Genomic DNA, 19,789 nt, shown 5'->3' with positions numbered 1-19,789 from the left:
GTAGAATGCAGTTTGAGAGTGTTAGGCTGCTGTATCCACACAAGCCCATAGGTGGCAGCAACTGAATTGCCTGGAGCGTGTTTACTAGTGGGCTTCAGACGTAAAGTGGACCCATTCTCCACTGCGCTTGATACGTCAACACATCTAGTCATCTTGAGACAAAATTGCTGCAAGACTCGTGTTTTAATTAACGTCCGGCTGGGGTGTTGTATTCTGACCGTTCGTATTTCCATCAGTCCAGCTGGTCGGTGGCACCAGTCTTTCTGTTTCTGACCTGTAAAGGAAAACAGAAGTATGCGGTACCAGTGACAAGATTACTACAGTTGCTGGAAACTAGTTTAAGTTTTACTTTGTGTGAGTTTCTGTACACACCTGAAAATGTTAAAACTGAAAATTATCTTGGATGCTTCAAAAGTCACCCTTTCCTTTGATTTAAAGTGTCAGATGTGAGGCATAGCATAACATTAACGGATAACTTTTCACGGGTACTGTAAGTATTTGGTGGACCATATGCTGGGGTACCTGAGTCCTCGGACCCAGAATGGGACTATTGCAAATTAATGCTGCGCACCACAGTGACCACTGGCAGTAGCTCAGACAAAGAAGTGTTTCTCAGAATTTTCGAAGCATGGGTACTTCTGTCTGTGTAGTGTGTGTGTGTGTGTGTGTGTGTGTGTGTGTGTGTGTGTGTGTGTGTGTGTGTGTGTGAGAGAGAGTATACACATAAACAGTGCTGTTCGGCGGAGAGGGTGGATCCAAAGTGTTTAATCCAGGTTGTCATAGACTACCACCCTGGCATGGAGTTCAGAAGTAACAGAGGGGTTTTACTTTAATTACCTTCGGGTTAATTTCCCTCCACCTTGCAAAATAATCTGCTTTCCTAGATGTATGCATTCTCTCTCAACAAAAAAACCATCCTCATTTATCATCAGGAACAAGTATAGACATAGATGGAAAAAATTACCATTGTCTAATTTAGTGTCCCCCCCCCCCCAAACATAGCCACATTGACGTGCGTTGTATTACCGCCAAATAAATGGCAAATTAATTCCAGATCTTCCATGGAACAGCTCATGCAAGGCTTTGAAAAGGGAGAGTTGCGTGTAACTATGTGTAGAGATCAGTGTTTTTTAAATGGTTTTAACAGAGGCTGTTGCACTTCCGCAAAAAAAATAGTCCAGCTTCATCTGCAGCGTGAGCTCATGTACTCGTGGTTCTGAACGAGCATGAGTGACACCAGAGACAGTGCTGAGACCCAATGTTGCAAGGACACGGAAACAGACACTTCCCTCTACTTTCCTTTTCCCTTTCCCTGTCCATGCTGGGAGGACATCCTGGGGAGCTCGTGGGGGGTCCCCATCCTTCTGCCACACGTCACCCCATGCAGGGAATCTTGGCTGTTATCCCCCAGATGGCAACCAGTGTTGCCGCAGTAAATCAGCTACACTGACAAGTAAAAAGTGTGAGGTGCAGTTTGTGGGCCTCTGTTTGTAAAATCATTACTTGAGATGATAATGTAAGTATAGCAATATATGAACTATTTTTTAAAAGAGAGGGAGCATTTTAGATACCGCTAAAAAAGTTTGGAAAATTATACTTTTGGTCACAGATTCCAAGAGATGTGGATTTGTCTTTCTTTCTCAGCTGGGGCAGACTTCTTAATGTGAAAGTCATCAGGAAAAATCACCTCTTCCCGTTGGTGATAAAGACACATTCCTGCGAGTTATAAAGGAAACTTGGCTTTTCAGCAAGCTATACTTTCCACTTTCTGTTGTTTTCGCAGAAGTCTTTGGAGTAATTATTTCTGGTGAATTTCCAGTTCATTTGGAGCAGCAGTGTTTTGGGGCCCATCGTCATGCACAGCTCATGAATGACATCGTGAATGAGATATCACTCCATTGCTGATTCCTGGAGGCTTATTTTGTTGCATGTTGTTGGTTAAAAAACGTTCCCGCATGACGAAAAGAATCAGCGTACAGGTTTGTTGACAGTGGGTGATGAGAGACTGCGCTTTTGAGACAGTGAAACACAGTGAAATGTACTCTGTGCATTATTTGAATTGATCTGCCCCAGCTGCCTTGCCTCTAGTCACTGAAGGTCTTGAGACCCAGGGCAGGGGAATAGACTTTCTGAGAGTTCTGGAGCTGCTCTTTTCTGGAGCAGTAATCTCCCCCTTGTCAGTCCTCATCCCAGCCAAGGAAGCTGCTCTTATCTCACTGCACAGCCATGTGCTCAGTGGGAGTCTCTGTGTCAGTTGGGGGAGTGCGTCACACCCAGACACACATGCTCACGCACGGACCCACACTCTGCCAAGTATGATTACAGCCTATTCAGTCTCTGAATAAGTACAGGATTCCCCGAATATTATAGTCTGTCGGAAAATGTGGAGTTAGAATATTGATATTGGGGCTTTGAGAAGTATGGATTTACATTTGCATTAATTAATTTAGCGGACATTTTTCTCCATGCGATGCACCACATGGGGTAAACAAACGTGTATTTCACAGCAAAGAGAGTTAGATACAGGCGCAAGATTACTGCAGCACAGCTTGTTTGTGTTACCATTTTTTGCTAGTACACAATACTCTAGTAGCAGCCTCCAGAAATGAGTCACATGGGAAATTTGAAGGTGGTTGTGACAGATGCTGTGATGCAAATTTATGTAATGCAAAATGTTAACTGTTAGAAGGTGACAGGAGCCTTATTGACCTTGTGATGAGTGGGAGGCCACAGTACAGCCAGAGGATACATTTATTAATGCTTTTCTACAAAGCAACTTACAATGTTAAGTTTACAATTATTTACACATTTAATACAGCTAGGCAATTTTTTTACTGGAGTGATTTAGGGTAAGTACCTTGCTCAAATGTAGTACGGGCAGAGGTTGAACCTGCAACCGTTGGAGCCAAAGGCCATAGCACTAACCACTATGCTACCCGCTGTCCGCTTGATATGCGTGCATATTTGAAAGAGTGTAGGAACTGCTTCGCTCCAGCACAGTTAGCGTTATCTCTGTCTTAAGAGCTCAGTGTCACAGGACAGGGCTGTGAAAGGAGACGCCTCTCCCTCCTGTCACAGTAGCACACGGTCCACGTTCGGCTCATCAGCAGACCCGGCCCCCTTCTCTTCGCAAGTGATTGGTGGGTTCTCGGGAAAGGGTGTGTCCTCTGCCACCAGCCATCTTCACAGCACGTGGACAAGGTCGCAATCCACTGACCCGGTGTGTCTTGGGAGGGCAGTAAGCCAAAATCTAGCATCAGCGTTAGGGAAACCTCCTACTGGGGCAACTGCAGCAAACATCCTTCAGACCTTTCTCGGTACCGTCATCCAGGTCACCCTTTCTGCATGAATGGCAAATTGCCAGACTGCATGTTATTTTTCACATACTCTGCATTTGGATCAAGTGATATCGCCCTTCGTGCTCCAACAGCACATCGTTTTAACATCTCCCTGCTATCTTGCTATTCTTTCCAACATGTTGAGGCAGGAGTAAAATAAGGAGTCCTTCTCCTGCCGACTACAGATTTCTGTCTTTGGCTTCTCGCCTGTTCTTCACAGTACAGATTTAATTCTGCACATGTCAGCAATGAATACACAATGGTTTGGTTTACATTTCCTTTCTGAGGTAAACCTCCGCTCTGGTGGGAGGTGTTTCCTTTCCTAGATAGACAAGACACATTCTTTTTCATGTCAACACATTATCTGTCTGGAGAGTTTTGGAGTGTTTTTTGTGTTCATTTGTAGGTTGAGGTTAACGTTCTTCTCGCAGCGCTTCGCTTTTCAGTTTGCGGTAAAATAGTTTCACGCTGACCTTCCCATTTGCTGTGGATTAAAACCATCGTTTCCTGAATTTTACAGTCCGTCCTCTTCTAAATCGAAGTGACAGATGCTTTTGAGGCTGAATCCAATAAAATACAATTAAAAAAATACAGGTGATCTCCATATGAGATCAATAAGTGAGATTGGAAGACTCTCCCTCCAACCCCCAGGAGGCTCTTCGTTCTGTACTCAGCTGCTGCAAGCCTCACCCAATCGGATGTGTTAAATACTGCTGAAATATTAAACGTTCTCTCAGGGGGGAACAGATCTTGCTGTGTAGGGCTTTATTACCTCACATACCTTAAATAAACCCTTTGGACATAATTAGTCATGGGGCGAAGCCACCAAGATTTACTGCCCCTGAGGCGAGACCCCTGGGGATCTCCTGCTCTCTCTTGCTACCACAGGAGTTTTATAACTGGTGGGTGTGTCATTTTGGTGGTCTCTATCCCTGTATATCGAATAATTACTTGCCTCAGGCTTTGAGAATATGTGAGTGTATGGAGGATATTTTTATCACTCGGATGAGGGCGATCAGAGGGTGTCCGCTAACAGTGTGATGCAGACCTTGTCAAAATGCGTTGACCTTGTGATTAATCACCAAGTGACTCGTTTGACCCTTGAAATGAAAAGACCTCTCATCTTGCACCCACTTCTTGCATTTTATCTTATAACAGAGTAACCCCATTGGAAAAGACTGACTCGAGCGCTTCATGAGGTTCTCCTTGATTTGATGAAGAGAAGTCTTTGAAAGTATATGTGTGAAAATGATTTTGCAAACAGATCGACAGGGTTTAAGTTGTCCAGCTATAAAGGTGAGAATTTCAAAATTCCGAAGACTTCCAGTTTCTGAATTCTGAAGGAGAAGAAGGATAGCGTCATGGCAATAGCACGCAGCGGCTGCTCCAAACCCAAAAGGTGCTTTTTTTTTCTTTTTATAGTTTTTTTTTTACGGCACATGGACATCGGAGCAAGGGGTATTCATGTCTACCATCACCAGACACTGCTACAGTACAGCAATAACCGAACAACTAACCTGCATGATGACTGCTTTTCAATACCCAGGGACTGGACTGACACCAACCCACACACACACATACACACTCACCCATATTCCACTGAACACCTTTCCACTCCCTTTGTTCTTCTACTGTACTAACCAGCTGTATTTTTGCTGCTAATAGCATGTTTATATCTATAGTATTTATTATTATATTGTAATATCTTCTGTTTTTATTTCCTATTTATTGTTTTTTGTTTGTGTAGGTAGCTCGTGTTGTTTTTTTATCTAACACCATCATCCTGGAGGAACGTTGTTTTGTTTCACTGTATACTGTACCAGCTGTATATGGTTGAAATGACAATAAAGCCACTTTGACTAATTTGAGGTGGTTAGTTTTCAGTTAAAGTCAGGGGTTTTGCTCTTATTGAACATTGACATTTCCTGTCTTGCACTTTTTTCCACTCAACCAAGACCAATTTGTTTGATCTGACCAGTGTTAGGGCTTTCAGTGGGAAATGCTCAAGGGCTTGTTCATCTGTACTATGGTACAAACCCAGCAGCTTTACTGTGAAAAGCACCACAGATCAGACCTTGGCGTTTTTGTTGTTTTAACCACTTGCAATTATGTGTTTTTTTAGTCAATGTTAAAATCGCGGTGCTTTGTAATGGATAATGTTCTTGGTATTACTATCCCTAGTTGTCAGTGGAACTCCTGTGATGGTGCTCTTTTAGACAGGTTGACCAGAACTGTAGTTGCTGCCTGTGGTTCAGAAGCTTTCACCTTATCCTGCACTAATTCTTTTAGGGATGTTCCTGGAAGGATGCGCAATTGTTTATCATTCCCAGCAATGTGTCTCATTATCATATCCCTACGCAAATGTCTATTTTGACAGCTTAGTACACCCTAAAATGCTAGGCGATTGTCTAAATAACAGCTGCGTGAGGGGTAGGCAGTGAGAAGCTTGGAAGGTTTGTGTGGTGGTGACACAGCTCAGTTTACATTAGAAACACACCAGTGCTTCACTAGACCACTGTCCTCATAAGTTGTGGAAGCAGTGCAACACTGTCTGGGTGTGTGCTGCAGCCGCTTCTGTTCATGAGGCTGGAGACCACAGAGTCAACTACGCCTGCTGCTTTTATCAGCAGTCTCCTTTGGTGTTGGAGGAAACTGCAGCATCACTAATCTACACTGTCTGTACTGTACCGGCCCTCCTCCTCCTGTTTTGTTTGTTTGTTTGTTTGTTTGTTTGTGTGTGACTGAGTGCATGTACGTGTGTGCCTGTGTGCGAGAGAGTATTGCTGGTCTTTCATGTGCTGCTTTGCCTACAGATGTAGGTCAAACGAAGAAAGATGGGCGCACACTTTTGCTGAGAGAGAGAAGCAGTCTAGGACTGGGGGAGGAGAGAGGGAGAGCGAGGCTGAGAGGAGAGTGAGTGTGTGTGTATGTGTGTGTGTGTGTGTGTGTGTGTGTGTGAGAGAGAGAGAGAGAGGGGCGGTGGAAAACTGAAAGGATCAGCCTCAGCAGCAGGCAGAGGCTGGCAGCGTGACAAAGCACAGGGCTGGGTGAGTCCTCCATCCTCATCAGTGCATCCCTTCTGTCAGAGACCCTCTGGTCCTCATCGCAACACCACTCCACTGCCACCATTGGGACTGTCCTTGCTGGGGGACTGAGTGCCCCCTTGCGTCCTCTCCTATTTTGCTCCCAGAGCATCAAAGTGCTGGTCCTCCCTGCTCGGAATCTGGGTTTCCAAGGCAGGTCCTGGGATGGAGAGCGCAAAATCTGCAGGGTAGACTGAGGGAACTGGGTCATCCACTGGTCCCACTGAGAGAAGAGCACGACAGGACCGCTGGCAGAATGGGCTGCACCACTAGTGTGGTCGTGTTTGATGGACTCCGAACAGTCATTGAGCGGAACTGTGGCTACATCTGCAAGACCGTGGCCGAACAGAGCATCCCACCGGAGGGTGGACTGCCACCTGGCAGAACCGAGTCCCTAGCACGACGTGCTTCGGCTGCATCGGTAATGGCTCTGTGTGTGTGTGTGTGTGTGTGTGTGTGTGTGTGTGTGTGTGTGTGTGTGTGTGTGTGTGTGAGAGAGAGAGAGACCTAGAGAGATGCATCCAATCAGAGGAATTCATGTCCTGAATCACTGGAAGGCTAGCTGGTAGCACAGTGGTTAGAGCTGCTGCCTTTTGACCCACAGGTTTGAATCCCACCTCTGGCTGTAGTACCCATGAGCAAGGTACTAATCCTAAGATTGCTCCGGTAAAAACTGCCTTCCTGTATACATGGCTAAGTAATTGTAGGTTTTTTTGGAGAAAAATGTAATATTTTAGGACTTTCTGCTGATTTTCTCTTAAACACTGTAGCACATACTGCATGTCAGACTGGATGTGGAGATTAATAATTCAGCAACTGCAGGTTGAACTGTTCAGTCAGCAGCGCCGGGTTCCCTGCGCTGATCTGCAGAATTCAGTTATTGATCCAATGTGTCTGAACTGTGGTCAAAAGGTGACGTGTTAACATAATGTTTTCTGGTAGAATAAATGTGGATTTAAGAACCAAACTCAGTTATTCTGAAGTGCCTAGAAAACAGTTGCGTCTTTGTGACTCAGTCCATCAGCCTTTATGGAGTCTGTTTCAGAGCGCCTAGTGGGAACGCCTGAGGATGCCGGCTCCCACCCCCACCCGGTAGGTCATGGCTCCCTGCTCCGGGCAATGTGGAGGGGAGGAAGAATCCAGTTAGGGGCTGCTGGGGGTTATTTGGAGGAGGGAAAATGGTGCAGATGCTGCTTAGTGAGGTGGGGACAGGAGTGACCGCCGACTCGTTGTGGGGCAGGCGTCTCTCCCCACATGTGCAGAAGGCCCTACATCGCCACTCCTTCTTATGGGTGTGAATTTGCAGACTTCTGGCTGCCGACTGCCTGCTGCGGACTCATGGGTGCAATGATGTGTAGTGTCTTTGGAAGGTGTGTCAGTCAGAGTCACGAAAAGTTGTAGCCTGTCAGGAGAGGTTTTGAAAAGCACTGTTTTCTTGACTGACCAAAGACTGTTTTACTTACATAGAAACAACAGGCATACTTTGTTTTTAGATTTTCATATGCTACTTTTCATATCTGTTTGTCCCTTAAACTGTTTTTAATGACCCTATATAGAACAGATCTCTAATTTAGCTTTTTTTTTTTTTTTTACTGTCTGTGTACCTTCTTCAATTGCTCTGAGCTCTGTTTCCTGCCTAAAGAGCAGTGGCAGTGATGTGTTGCTGTGTATTGTGGTCATTAGTGCCATTATTTTAACTGCCTGAGCTCCAGGTTCAGTGTTAGGAGTGGTCATGGTTGTTTTTATTGCCAGGGTTATTTATAGTACCCCCTCCTTCAGGCCAAAGTTACACCCATGACCATCAAGAGTTTCATAGCACCCCCCCATCTTTCCTTTTACTCTCTCATTTCTTATTTATTCCCTCTTTGCCATTCTCTTTTCTCCCTGTCTACATATCTCCTCCTTACTCCCTTCCTCTTCCCTCTATACTAGTGGAAACTGACAGCTTCCCCAGATGGAGAATGTTCTCTGAACATAAGGGCTGGATGTCTAAAATCCAAGGCTTTTTCTTTGGGGTTGTTTTATGCATTCTGTTATCTCTGGCCTATGGACATTGATGTTCACCTCATAGAAGCTATGACTTTGGTCCTTTTTCCATTTTTTTAAGAATTGTGTTAACATATTATTTAAAATACTTGATGCTGTAAAAATTAAATCAGCTAACTTCATACTTCACTGTTCCAGCCAGGAGTAAGACTGATCAAATACATTTGAGTGGCCCAGGTTGTGTGGCCTGTGCCTCTGATGACCTCTGTTTTTAAAAATGGCCCTGTTACACCCTGAGTGAAGGTGGGGGACAGTGAAAAATATTGTAGTTTCCATTACTATCGTTAATGGAAAGAAAAACATAGGGGTCTCTGATGCAGAAGTCTGAGCGTTTGTGTTTACAACTGCTTCCTCTGTGGGGTGCCTTTGGGCGTTGTTGTCCATCCGTCAGCACCGGGTGCTTTGCGGAGACATGTTGTGGGGCAGCAAGGGCCTTTCTGTTGCTGTAAGCCTGCTGGTTTAACTGGGAGCCTATTGTCTAGAGAACTAGGCCTAAACACACATAGTGGGACAAATAGGACCCTTAGAAGGGTTTTTGTACCTCCCTGAGCAATCCAAAGGGCATTATACAGTGCAGAGCTTCCTTACTGGAAGTTTTCACAGATATTATCCTCAACCGTATCATTAAAAGAAAAAATGTACGGCTGAGATTTTTCGTTTCTTTTTTTTTAAGAACGTCGCCTTTCCAATAATCCCTGAAACTTTCTCATTATTACAAAAGCTTTCTAATAGGCATACCCCTTGGCTTACTTCATGGTCTTATGCTATGTTTTCTGATTACATAACCTGACTATCCAGAGTTGAGAACTTTAGCACATGTCTGAAATGAATTTGTAAAATTATGGAATTAAATGTCTTGGTGCTGAAGTTGTTAACTGTTTGGTAAATGTGCAAAGCACTGAAACTATTGCTGACCTCTTGTATCAACATTGGATGTTAATGGTTTGGTATGGATTAAGGGTTAATTTTTGTGGAAGGAGAGGAGGGCATGCACATTTGTGTGTTGTGTATTTTCTGGTGTTCCAGGTTCCACGCCCTCTGTTCTCCCAGGCCCCTGCTGTGCACTCTCTCATCGATTTCATCAAGTGCTTGTTATGTAATACCCACTGGCCAGTCCAGCCCATCTAAGCATACTCACAACCGTCCCCACTTCTGTGCTGTTTACTGCAAAGATGGGTCACAAAGCACATGTGGCGTTGCCATCGCCCAAGCATGCTGGGGAGCTAGCTGACCTCCTACTTCAGCAAGGATCATTCGGAAAGAATCTTTCAGAATTTAACACACCATATCTGAACACCATGTTGTTAGTTCTATTTAAAATCTACTTTAAGAGGTGGAAGTATACTAAAAATGGTAGAACTTTTCTGCTAAGCGCAAATGGAGCTTGCAGAGTTCTTATGTTCATTTAACAGATTTCCCTGTAATCTTAAGGAAAAAATAACTCTTGCTCATTTGTGCTTCCTTATAAAGATATAATCCAACGTTTGAATATTATTTAATATAAAGCTTTTGCATTCTGCATTATAAAATATTCCATTTTCAATGATTCGTTCTGTTGTGGTAACCACAACAGAATAATGTGTGGTTATTAAGGACTTTCTTCTCCAAAATGCTTGCAGATCAAACTAACATGTTGTTTCTTGTCTCTCTGCACTCATTCTTACAGTATGTAGTCATTCTGTGGACACTGGACCAGATGTGTATGAATATTCCGCTTCAATCTTAGTAGACCTCAATGACCCACTTTAAAATTCAATAAAGTCCATAGATATGAATGAATATAGGAAGCCAGGGATGAACTGAGGAAGCAACTAACCCTTTAATGAGGGCTGATTTGGAAAATGCAATGAGCTCTGGGTGGAAGAGTTACAACATGGTAATGATGGAGGAGTAGAAGGATGCAGTAATGAGAAACAATTGCTGAAGATGTTGCATGAATCAACAACAGTTACATTATAGTTGGTGGCAGTTGATCTTGATCTTCAAGTCATTTGTAAATGGGATAAAGCAAGGTGGATTCAGCTCCAAAAGTGAGACATATTTACATTATGAGGGGTAGATGGGAAGGACCTGATTAACCCAGTAATAAAATGTTGTATCGATACTGCCACCTGTCAGGCATTGATTGTAATGTTGGTCTTTTTAGTTTTACTTTCTTGTTTAATGGGCTCCTGCCTCAAGAGTAATAACTTGTTCAGTTTTCTCCAAATTCCTGTAAGTCTCTTACTGTGTTCCGTGGCCTCCTCCCACTTTCCGGTAACTGTATCCCACAGCTCACACCGCTGTCTGGCTGTTTGTCTTCACATGGGTGTAGAATAACAGCCCATCCTGCTTCCGGAAAGAGCAACACGCTACCAAGACAGCTGGGCTCCTGCCTTTCGGTCACTGTAACCTCCCACCCAGAAGGAGGCGCACTGTGGTCTGGGCCTGAAAAGGTTTGCGCACAGGTGTCAACAACTGGCTTTCATACTTGTTTTTAAGGACCAAAAAAAAAACTCTTGAAGTTTTATTTCAAAAAATTTGCTGACTGGACCAAGCTTCGAAGTCCTGAGCCCCATTTCCTCCCAGAGCACAGTGCCCAGGCTTCACATGGAAGGCAGCAGGAAAGCGTCAGTGTCCAACTGTAAGACATTACTGCTCTTTGATCCTTCTACTGTTTGGATGGATCTGATTCCATTGGCTTGTTTAAAACATTAAGTTAGTGTCATTGATTATGATCAAATGGGGAGAAGTTTGTTGAAGACCAACATTTATATTTTATTCATTTAGCTGATGCTTTCCTCCACAGCAGCTTATAATTTTAAGCTACTTAGAACTATTTACACAGCTGGGTAATTTTACTATAGCGATTTAGGGTAAGTACCTTGTTCAAGGATACAATAGGTAGAGGTGGGGTATGAACCTGTTATCTTGGGGTCTAAAGGCAATGGCTCTAACCACTACACTGCCAGGTGCCTGTCAGTTGAGGGATGCATTTTCTTACATCTAAGTCTTGCTTGAAACTCCATGTCTGTATTTTCAATTTTATTTTTCTCCTTTAGTCACAATTAATTTCCTGTTTACTTCGCACTGTAGCGTGATTTGGTTTGTGTACTCAGAAGAGCATGCTAAATTCTGTGTACATGTGTTGATATTTAAAAATTGTCAATGTTAATATGTATACATGTTTCAAAGTTTTTCTCAGTGTCAAAAACCTTGTGTGTATTGTACCCCTGCGGCAGTTGTATTTCTTACTCTTTTTCTTTCAAATGCTGGAATGTAATAAAACAGTGATACATATTGGCTTGAGGCTTGGAAAGACTTTCCAATCTCCCGATTCCGAAGTTGGCCACATTGGCTGACAAACGCCCTATGAAGGCGATCTCTAGGAAGAGACCCCCCCGTTGCCCCCCTGTCAGGACACCGTGATGAACAGGAAACAGCTGGAAACAAAAGTTCCCCCACACTGAGTGACACAAACAAATGGAAACATGTCACTTATCATTGAAGCTATGGTTCTGCTTGTCTTAGGCCTGCGTAGTTATTTAATGTGTTATAGTTTAGTGCAACATTTTGCATTTACATTTATTTGCTTAGCAGATGCTTTTTTTTTTCTCCAAAGTGACATAAATCTCTGGAGTACAATACAAAACATCCATTTTCTAGATTGTACGAGAGATATGATTCTAGAGTGGTTTAGAATTCCGTTTCTGCGTACTTGCATAGGTTTTATTTTTCGCAACTGGCTTCGTGATGAGATGGTCCACAACGGGGTGTGTTTCTCTCACGACACTCCGACTCGTTCTGTTACAGATTGACTGTCCCACCAGGGAATCGGCTGTCGGAGAAAAGTTTCCACACGCGTGACGCCATACAGCCACATGCTTTCCCATCAGAGGAGAGGCGTTTCAACGGGGTGTCCGTAGGCTGCGAGCGGTTTGTTCTGCGGGGCGTTTTGGTCAGGCTGTGCGTCAGAGCCTGAAAACAAGGCCACTGCACTCCTGTGATTAAAAAAAAAAAAAATAACTCTTTTTCACATACTGAACAATGCAAACCCAGTTTGCTTTGATAAAGAGGAGCGGTAGTTGCATCCCAACCTGCAGCGATTCCAAGAACGTTTCTGCAGGGTGGTCAAGTTGAGCTTTTTGGAGAAGAGACAGGCAGCATCTGTTGTGAAGGTTTGTTTCAATGATTTGAAATTTGCGAAGACATTTCTGCGTGTCTATGTCTGTGTCTTGTTCCAGAAAATAAGCGTGTGCGGTTTGTGTCTCATTAGAGGAACGGCATAGCTATTCTTGGAACCCTGGCATTTCTCTTCCTAGTTATTCTTATTTTCTGCGTGTTTACTTTTGCACGGTGCTGAACTTCCAGCCCACTTTCAAGTGCTTTAAATAAACACGTAGCACATTGTGCGCTTCGCTACGTGAACATTGCGTGGAACGTGCGACAAACCCTGACCTAAGGGTTCAGTTGAGCTCTGAGAAATGTTGGTGCAAACTGGTGTATTTAATTAAATTGTTATGCTATTGTCTGTAACCCAACTTAGTTTTGTGTTTGTGGTCTTCGAGCATGAACATATACTTACTGGAGCATTGCTCTTTCCCAGTGCTGTCAGGCTTGCTGTGTCTAGTCCCCTGAGGCAGCGCCGGGCCGTCTGCCTCCAGAGCCCCAGGATTCTGCAGAACCAGAAAGGAGGGCCGCCTGTTTTAGCAGATCACCCATTCAGGGCACATAAATTACTTGCACGACAGCTCCTTCTAAGGGGCCATTTTTTGCGGAAAACGCAATTTGTAAAAATTTGCTAGATTAAATACACTTTGCTTGTTTTCCTGAGTACGGGGGTGCGGTGGCGCAGTGGGTTGGACCACAGTCCTGCTTTCCGGTGGGTCTGGGGTTCGAGTCCCGCTTGGGGTGCCTTGCGACGGACTGGCGTCCCGTCCTGGGTGTGTCCCCTCCCCCTCCGGCCTTACGCCCTGTGTTGCCGGGTAGGCTCCGGTTCCCTGCAACCCCGTATGGGACAAGCGGTTCTGAAAATGTGTGTGTGTGTGTGTTTTCCTGAGTGTATTGCACAATTGCATTTGCATACTTTTCTGTTTCACGTGTATGGACACACTCATTTTTTTACGTGCCATTGTTCAGACTTCCGTTGAATCTCACATTAATGAAGCGGATGACTCCTAACTCAGTTCCAATACAATTCAGAAATGTAAAGTTGACATGAGACAAACTTTCTGGAAGTTTTAAAATACCAAAAAGTTTTCAAAAGGCACTTTCTATATTTAGGGATTCCCTCAAAAGTCAGCTTTACGTTTTCAAGGTAAGCACAACACAAACACACACGCTTGCCTGGTTTCCAGCTGTGGTGAGGATGGCACGGCAGTGAATCTTGACTGGCAGGTGGCTCCAGGGGGCCCCAGTGCTGTGGGTGGAGCTTGGACACCGCGTGTGTGAATACTTCATCACCCCCCCCAGACTCCAGCTCCACAGCTGAGCATGGGAGGGGCTGTCCACTCCACACGAGCCAGTGAAACCGGGAGGACGGGAGTGCTCTGCTTGGTGGATCGCTTGACAGGGGCTGCCCAGTTTTGGAGCATTTCTAGTCCCGCTGCTCTCAGGACTTCTTGAGAAGATGCCACTATGCCCCGCTGCTCTGGACATGACTTCACACTGAGTCCGGCGACTCCCATTTAAAGGAATCTGCCTTCCAAGCAGCCACGGATGATGCAGGGTCGCTCCAGCAAGGCTCCCAGGAAGGAGCTGGTGATCGAGTCCCCCCAGCAGTTCCGGAATGTGCCGGTACCCGAGCAGGAGTCAGAGACTGCCCCGCAGGTGGTGGTGAGTCCAGTCCCTGGGGGGCTGCTGCCAGGAGAGAGAATGCTTTGACAAAGTCCTGCCTGCAAAGCATAGCTATTGATCTGCAATTGAAACATCTCTGCGAGTTTTATGCTCTTGGTAGTTGCCTTTTGAAAGGAACAGTGTGATTGAAACGACTGTAGAGTACATTGGTGTCACTTTTCATTTCCCACGGTACCGGAGACTGAAACTCACTAACTGTCTGTGGCGTTATCTTTTCTGAAGCACCTGCAGCTGTCTGACATTTCTTTGCTGGCCTCGATCTCAATGACCCCATACATCTGTAGCCATTCTGGAGCGTTTGAACGTTATCTTCCTTTGGTTAGGTCTTGGAGTGACCATTTCTGCAAATGGTACAACCTGCTCTGGTGTTGTGGTAAGTTACCTTCCCCAGGAGGAGATAAAAAGTGGAACAGGTATGATCGGTCTTTCAGAAAGTAGGCAGATTTACAATCTGAGGGAACAGAAGTATCAGATTTTGGTTTATGTGTGACAGTGACTGTAAACCGTGCTGTATAAAATAATCATTATAATGAGATTGCGGTGGGATTTTGATACTGGTGAAACAGCTCTGCCCTGAGCTGTGTTCTGGGGACCATAACCTGAAGTTTATAAATAAATATTTCCTCTGTAATCAAGTGATTGCTTTCACTTGTGTGCCTTAGATCGGTCTGTATGTGTTGAAGTTAGTCGGTCACCATCCGGCTTCCTGCAGCATGTATTTAATTGAGTGTTGTTATTGGCACATAATGCTGCTGTTTTTGCACAGGTTCAGTGGAGGGGCCAGCAAGCCTAGAAATTAAAATGGTATTTTGTTATCTAAATAGGACCAGGCTTAAGCAGGATCTCAGCATACAGGGAGGAAAAGTTATAGCAACACCTCTACTTGAGTCAGCAGGTGGCATAGTTGTTAAAACTGTTGCACCCCTGAGCTAATTAGATGTCCAGCTGTATAAATGTTGAAGTGTGTGATTATAGTCCGTTTCCGTTGCCTAGATACACCGTCTGATGGCCTTTCCTGCATTGAGGACAGCAATGTGAGTGCTACAATTAGGAATATGCTCATCATTAGAAAGCAAATAAAGATAGTACCTTTGGATACTCTGAGCTTAACAGCAGCAGAATTAAGGCTTAAGACTGGCTAGCGCCAATACTGTATACAATACTGCATGAGCGTAATAGTAAAAAAAAAAAAAAAAAAAGATCAGTGGATCCCATTGATCTTTATGGAGTGACTTCTTAATGCTGGTTTGAGTGGTTGGATCAGCACTGTTTAAGCATTATGCTTGTCCTCTGGCCTTTGTATTGTGGATTTGCTTTGGTAATTCTGCAGCCCTATAATTTATTACTAACTGGACCATCAGTCTTTACTGAATAGAAAATGGGGCAATATCATCATTGTACATCTACATCACCTTTTATTTTTCTTTCAAATTATCAGTTATTCATAGCAGGTATCAGAACTGTCCTTCAGTACCGATGGTTTGCTTCATGAATATGAACATCAAGCAAGAATAGGTCCATAAACCTTTTATCGTGCAACCTGTGATGTTAAGCATTATACAGTTTGTTTACTTTATCTTAACAAAATGCCTGAACATGGCAGAATATTTGGGAGTACTCAGCTCAGAACAGAAACATCTTGGCTGTTTTTAATGAAAGCATCCCTTTTATTGCCTCATTGTTGACACAGGCCAATATCAGACAGGATGTACCTGTAGGAGTGAGACACAGATCACTGCGCTGTACGACAGGCAGAAGCCGCAATCTGCGGCCTCACGCGCGTGTCCACCAGCAGGGCTCAGATTGAAGCCCTATCCCTTTTCAGGACCCTCCCTGTGAGCTCATGCCTGCTTATCAGCCCCAGATGTGAAGGCTGTACCAGAACCCCAGATCCTGGCCTTCACTCCCTGGGCTCCAGTAACAGTCAAAGTTCTTTTTGAAGCATTGTGGTGGACTTGGCTTCATTCCCATGTTCTTTCTGACAGTTATTAAATACTGGCTATGTCATTTCTGTCTGCCTGTGGAAACTACTATTATAACGCTATCATTTCCTGTGTCTTCATGTTGTGTCAGTCCACTCGTACGCAACATCAGGTCACGTGATTCGAGTCATTAGCTGCATGATTGTAAAGCTGAATCCCTGACTGCTCTTTGGTAAATTCCAGATACACTTTGAACTGTTGAACAGTCATTCTAATCAAAGTTCTGTAGAAAATGCAGCGATCACTTATGCTCTGGAATGCTGCACAGTGTGTATTCTGGACATAATAGATAAATCTGGAAAATTTCAGCTTCGGTTCAGTCCCAAGTAACTATAACTTCCCTTATTATATAAAATGGTAGCGAAATAAATCGACCATTAAACACTGTTGATAAAACTAATACAGCATGCATGAAAGTACTGTTTTATCGTCGTATTTTAACAAAAGGGTTTTATTTATGCAGACACTTTTGGACAAGGGATACAAGTGTAGTCTGTTTTTGTGGGCAAGAGGGAGGGATGATTGATTTTCTGCATCCTGGAGGAGTATTTGAAACCGCTTCAAAGACTGGAGGTGGCCTTCAAGATGATAACATGCACAGTGTTTATACATCACTTTTGCTCGCTGGGATGAAACGGGGCCTTTTACTCTCTGCTGGAGGTGATTCTGCCCAAGGGGGTGGGGTTTGTCTTCTCGAGGCATGATTAGGAATTCGGTGGGCTGTGCAGGCTGGCGAAGCCTGGTACTGGGTTCCTCTGTAGCTCCATAGTGTGCGTGTATGTGTGTGTGTTTGCACTCCGTCACTGTGGTATGAGCTAATACCAAGCTCCCCACTGTTCGCGCCCCAGCCGGTTGTCAGCAGGCACCTAGCAAGCCCCGCAGGCTGTCTGCATGTGTAGCAGCCCGCTCGTGTGAGCGAGAGGGGGACTGTAACTGGCACACGGCATCTCTGACAGAGTGTCAGACCCACCGCGCTTTGGACCCGTCTGCCTCCTCAGCCTCTCACTGGCAACTGATATGAATGAGAGACAGACAGTCCTGCAGACTGCTTGAATTGCAGTGGTGTAAACTTCCAAAACTTTCTTCTGAGGTCCAGAGAATACTGAACAAGTATGAGTAATCCGCTCCTGCATCTCTTTGCATTCCCCAGATTTGTCTCTGACTGCGCTATGTATCTCCACTGTGTATATGCATCTCTGCATAGCAACCTTGGTACTATTAAATCAACTCTGACAGAGTTTATTTTAGTAGGACAGGTCAGTGTAAGTTGTTTCCTTCTATGCTTTGGAACTTGATAGTTGTCTTTCTGGAGCCTGTCAGTGAGTGAATTCCAAATCTCAAGGTTGCCCTCATCAGTTTTTCATCGTGTTGGCTGCTCATACTTAGTGTAGCTGCCATTAACGCCATTCTAATGTGGTCCTTAGCAGTGCTCTTATTGTTGTTAATTCTCCCAGGCGAAGCCGAAAGTGATCGAGCCACTGGACTACGAGAATGTGGTGGTTCAGAGAAAGACGCAGATCCTGAGTGATGTCCTGAGGGATATGCTGCAGTTCCCCCTGGAGGACTTTCAGGTGAGTGTCACTTGCCTTGCATCTCAGCCTCAGTGGTTACTGGTCCTGGAGAAGCAAAATACAAAGTGAATTAAGAACTCCAGAGAGAACAGCACCTTGGCACAACATACAGCTTGGGTAACTGGACTGCATATGTGACAGGCAGTGATCCACTTCTGTGGGATCATCTTACCGACCAGATTTATGGAAGATCCAGTTCTCGTAGCGCTGTGTTGTCTATGTATTATAATATGTTGTTAAGGTTATGCTCTGGCAACTCCCTTTAGTGCCCAGGTATGTGAATAATAGGTTTCTCATCTATGTCAAAGAGCATATGTGTTGGAACATCAGGAGAATTGTCAAAGAAAGGAGTTTCTTTAGAAGTAGTAATGTCAGAAGTCAATGTTTCTAGACTAAAAAAAAAAATTATGTTCTGCGTCCATGATTCCTAAACACGAGGCTCACATTAGGGGAATGGGGAACTTGCATCAAGGCAGCAGAAATCCATCATTCTTTGAAAAATGTTGCTTGCCAAGGGTGACATATGTGTCAGGTCAGTATCCCAAGCCCTAGAACACAATCTTATGGACCAGAGATCCTTTGGCCTTTTTATTCTTTCATCTTTACAGGAAAGGAAAAAGTTGGCATTGCCTTCATTTTAGAAATATTTTTACAGCATGCAGTACTTGATTGTTGATTTACAGTAATTTCCTGCTCAAAATGTCCAACTTGGCCTTCTAGTCATGGTCCTTACCTGCTCCATAGCTGAGTTCCTGGCCCCTCTGCTCATATTTTTCTGGAAAACAGAAGAGTTAGTCTTTCATGTGTCTTTTTTCTCTCCACATCGAGCTGCAGAACCAAGGATTCCTGGTTTCACGTGTCAGGATGTCTTCTAAGCAAACACACAGAGACACCAGAGATGCATGGTTTTGTGAAGGACAGGCAGCTGATGCTCAGCTATGAGTACAGCAAGCATGAATAAGTGTCGTCTGTCCCACACCAGACTCTGCCACTGAACACCAGTTACAGAACAACTGCTGAGAAAAAAAAAAACAGGTGTGCAGAGACAGTCCCCAAATCACCAAAGACTCTGTGACTAGTTTCAACATCCGTTCTCAGTTAAATAACTGGTTAGTGCCAAAATAACCGACTAATAGTTCGTGCAGGCATGGGAGGTTCAGCGCTGGGTTTATAAGCTACATGCAGTCTCTTCTGGCATTCATGATAATTTTATATTTCAACATTATTTTGCTGGTACTACACATGACTTTAAGTCCAACCTTAAGAATGAAAATCCTCCTGTCCCCCTCTGTCTCTGTGGGCTGTTCCAGATGGATTGAGACCATGTTAACTGTCCAGGTAATGTCCCTATAATCACTGGGAACTCCGACCTTCGTCCTCCTCCACATGGGAATCCATCTCCTTTCACTGAGGGATGTATTAACAATTCTGACTTTTAGCAAAAGTTATCTGTTGAAACCAGATTTCGCATTGCCTTATGCCTTGCTTCAGCTATCCAATGGGGAAGTCATTGTGACTACATTTACATTTATTCATTTAGCAGGCGCTATTCTCCAAAACGACGTACATCTTAGCGAAAATACAAATTTGTGCATTAGGAGAAAGAGACACAGCTGCAGACATGTGCTTCTTAAGTAAAGTTACTTAAGTGCAGTTACTTACCTAGTTTGTTACTTTCCACTTGATGCACCGTTGTTTATCGTTCGAGTAGGTGCATAAAACGCAGGATAGATGAATCCTGATAACCTTCCTACTATTTTTTTTTTTTTTTTTTTTTAAAGTATCTGGAAAGATGTGACAGGTCTGTCCAAGGGCAGAACTTCTGATCTTTTTTGATGTGTTAAAAATGTCTACAAAGAAGGAAATGGCGTTGAACAGAATGGCTGGTTCATCAAAAAGGTGCTCCACACCCACAGCATCATGGGAAATCAGCT

General features: G+C 44.2%; 1 protein-coding gene and 1 long non-coding RNA gene across 15 annotated transcripts in view; one reads left to right on the top strand and one right to left on the bottom strand.

Annotated features, from left to right (window-relative positions):
* LOC108920678 (dedicator of cytokinesis protein 9-like) overlaps positions 1 to 19,789 on the top strand; it is an 83,745-nt gene that overhangs the window by 17,467 nt on the left and 46,489 nt on the right. For 9 of the 14 annotated variants that reach the window (XM_029256946.1, XM_029256940.1, XM_029256943.1 and 6 more), the window contains exon 3: positions 17,739 to 17,855. In XM_029256946.1, the coding sequence (XP_029112779.1) occupies positions 17,739 to 17,855 (117 nt within the window). Of the gene's footprint in view, positions 1 to 6,677; positions 6,843 to 13,947; positions 14,282 to 17,738; positions 17,856 to 19,789 lie in introns of those variants that run through there. The other 5 variants (XM_029256945.1, XM_029256941.1, XM_029256939.1 and 2 more) reach the window with 2 other exon arrangements.
* On the bottom strand, positions 12,543 to 13,327 carry LOC108920679 (uncharacterized). The gene is made up of 3 exons (XR_001965003.1): positions 13,261 to 13,327; positions 13,032 to 13,122; positions 12,543 to 12,613 (listed from the first exon to the last, which is right to left on the bottom strand). It is a non-coding gene; the product is annotated as an uncharacterized LOC108920679 (long non-coding RNA).

This window comes from Scleropages formosus, chromosome 12 (assembly GCF_900964775.1).
Source record: "Scleropages formosus chromosome 12, fSclFor1.1, whole genome shotgun sequence".
Taxonomy (NCBI): domain Eukaryota; kingdom Metazoa; phylum Chordata; class Actinopteri; order Osteoglossiformes; family Osteoglossidae; genus Scleropages; species Scleropages formosus.
Note: the sequence above shows the minus strand (reverse complement) of the source record. Positions and strands in the feature narration are given on the sequence as shown.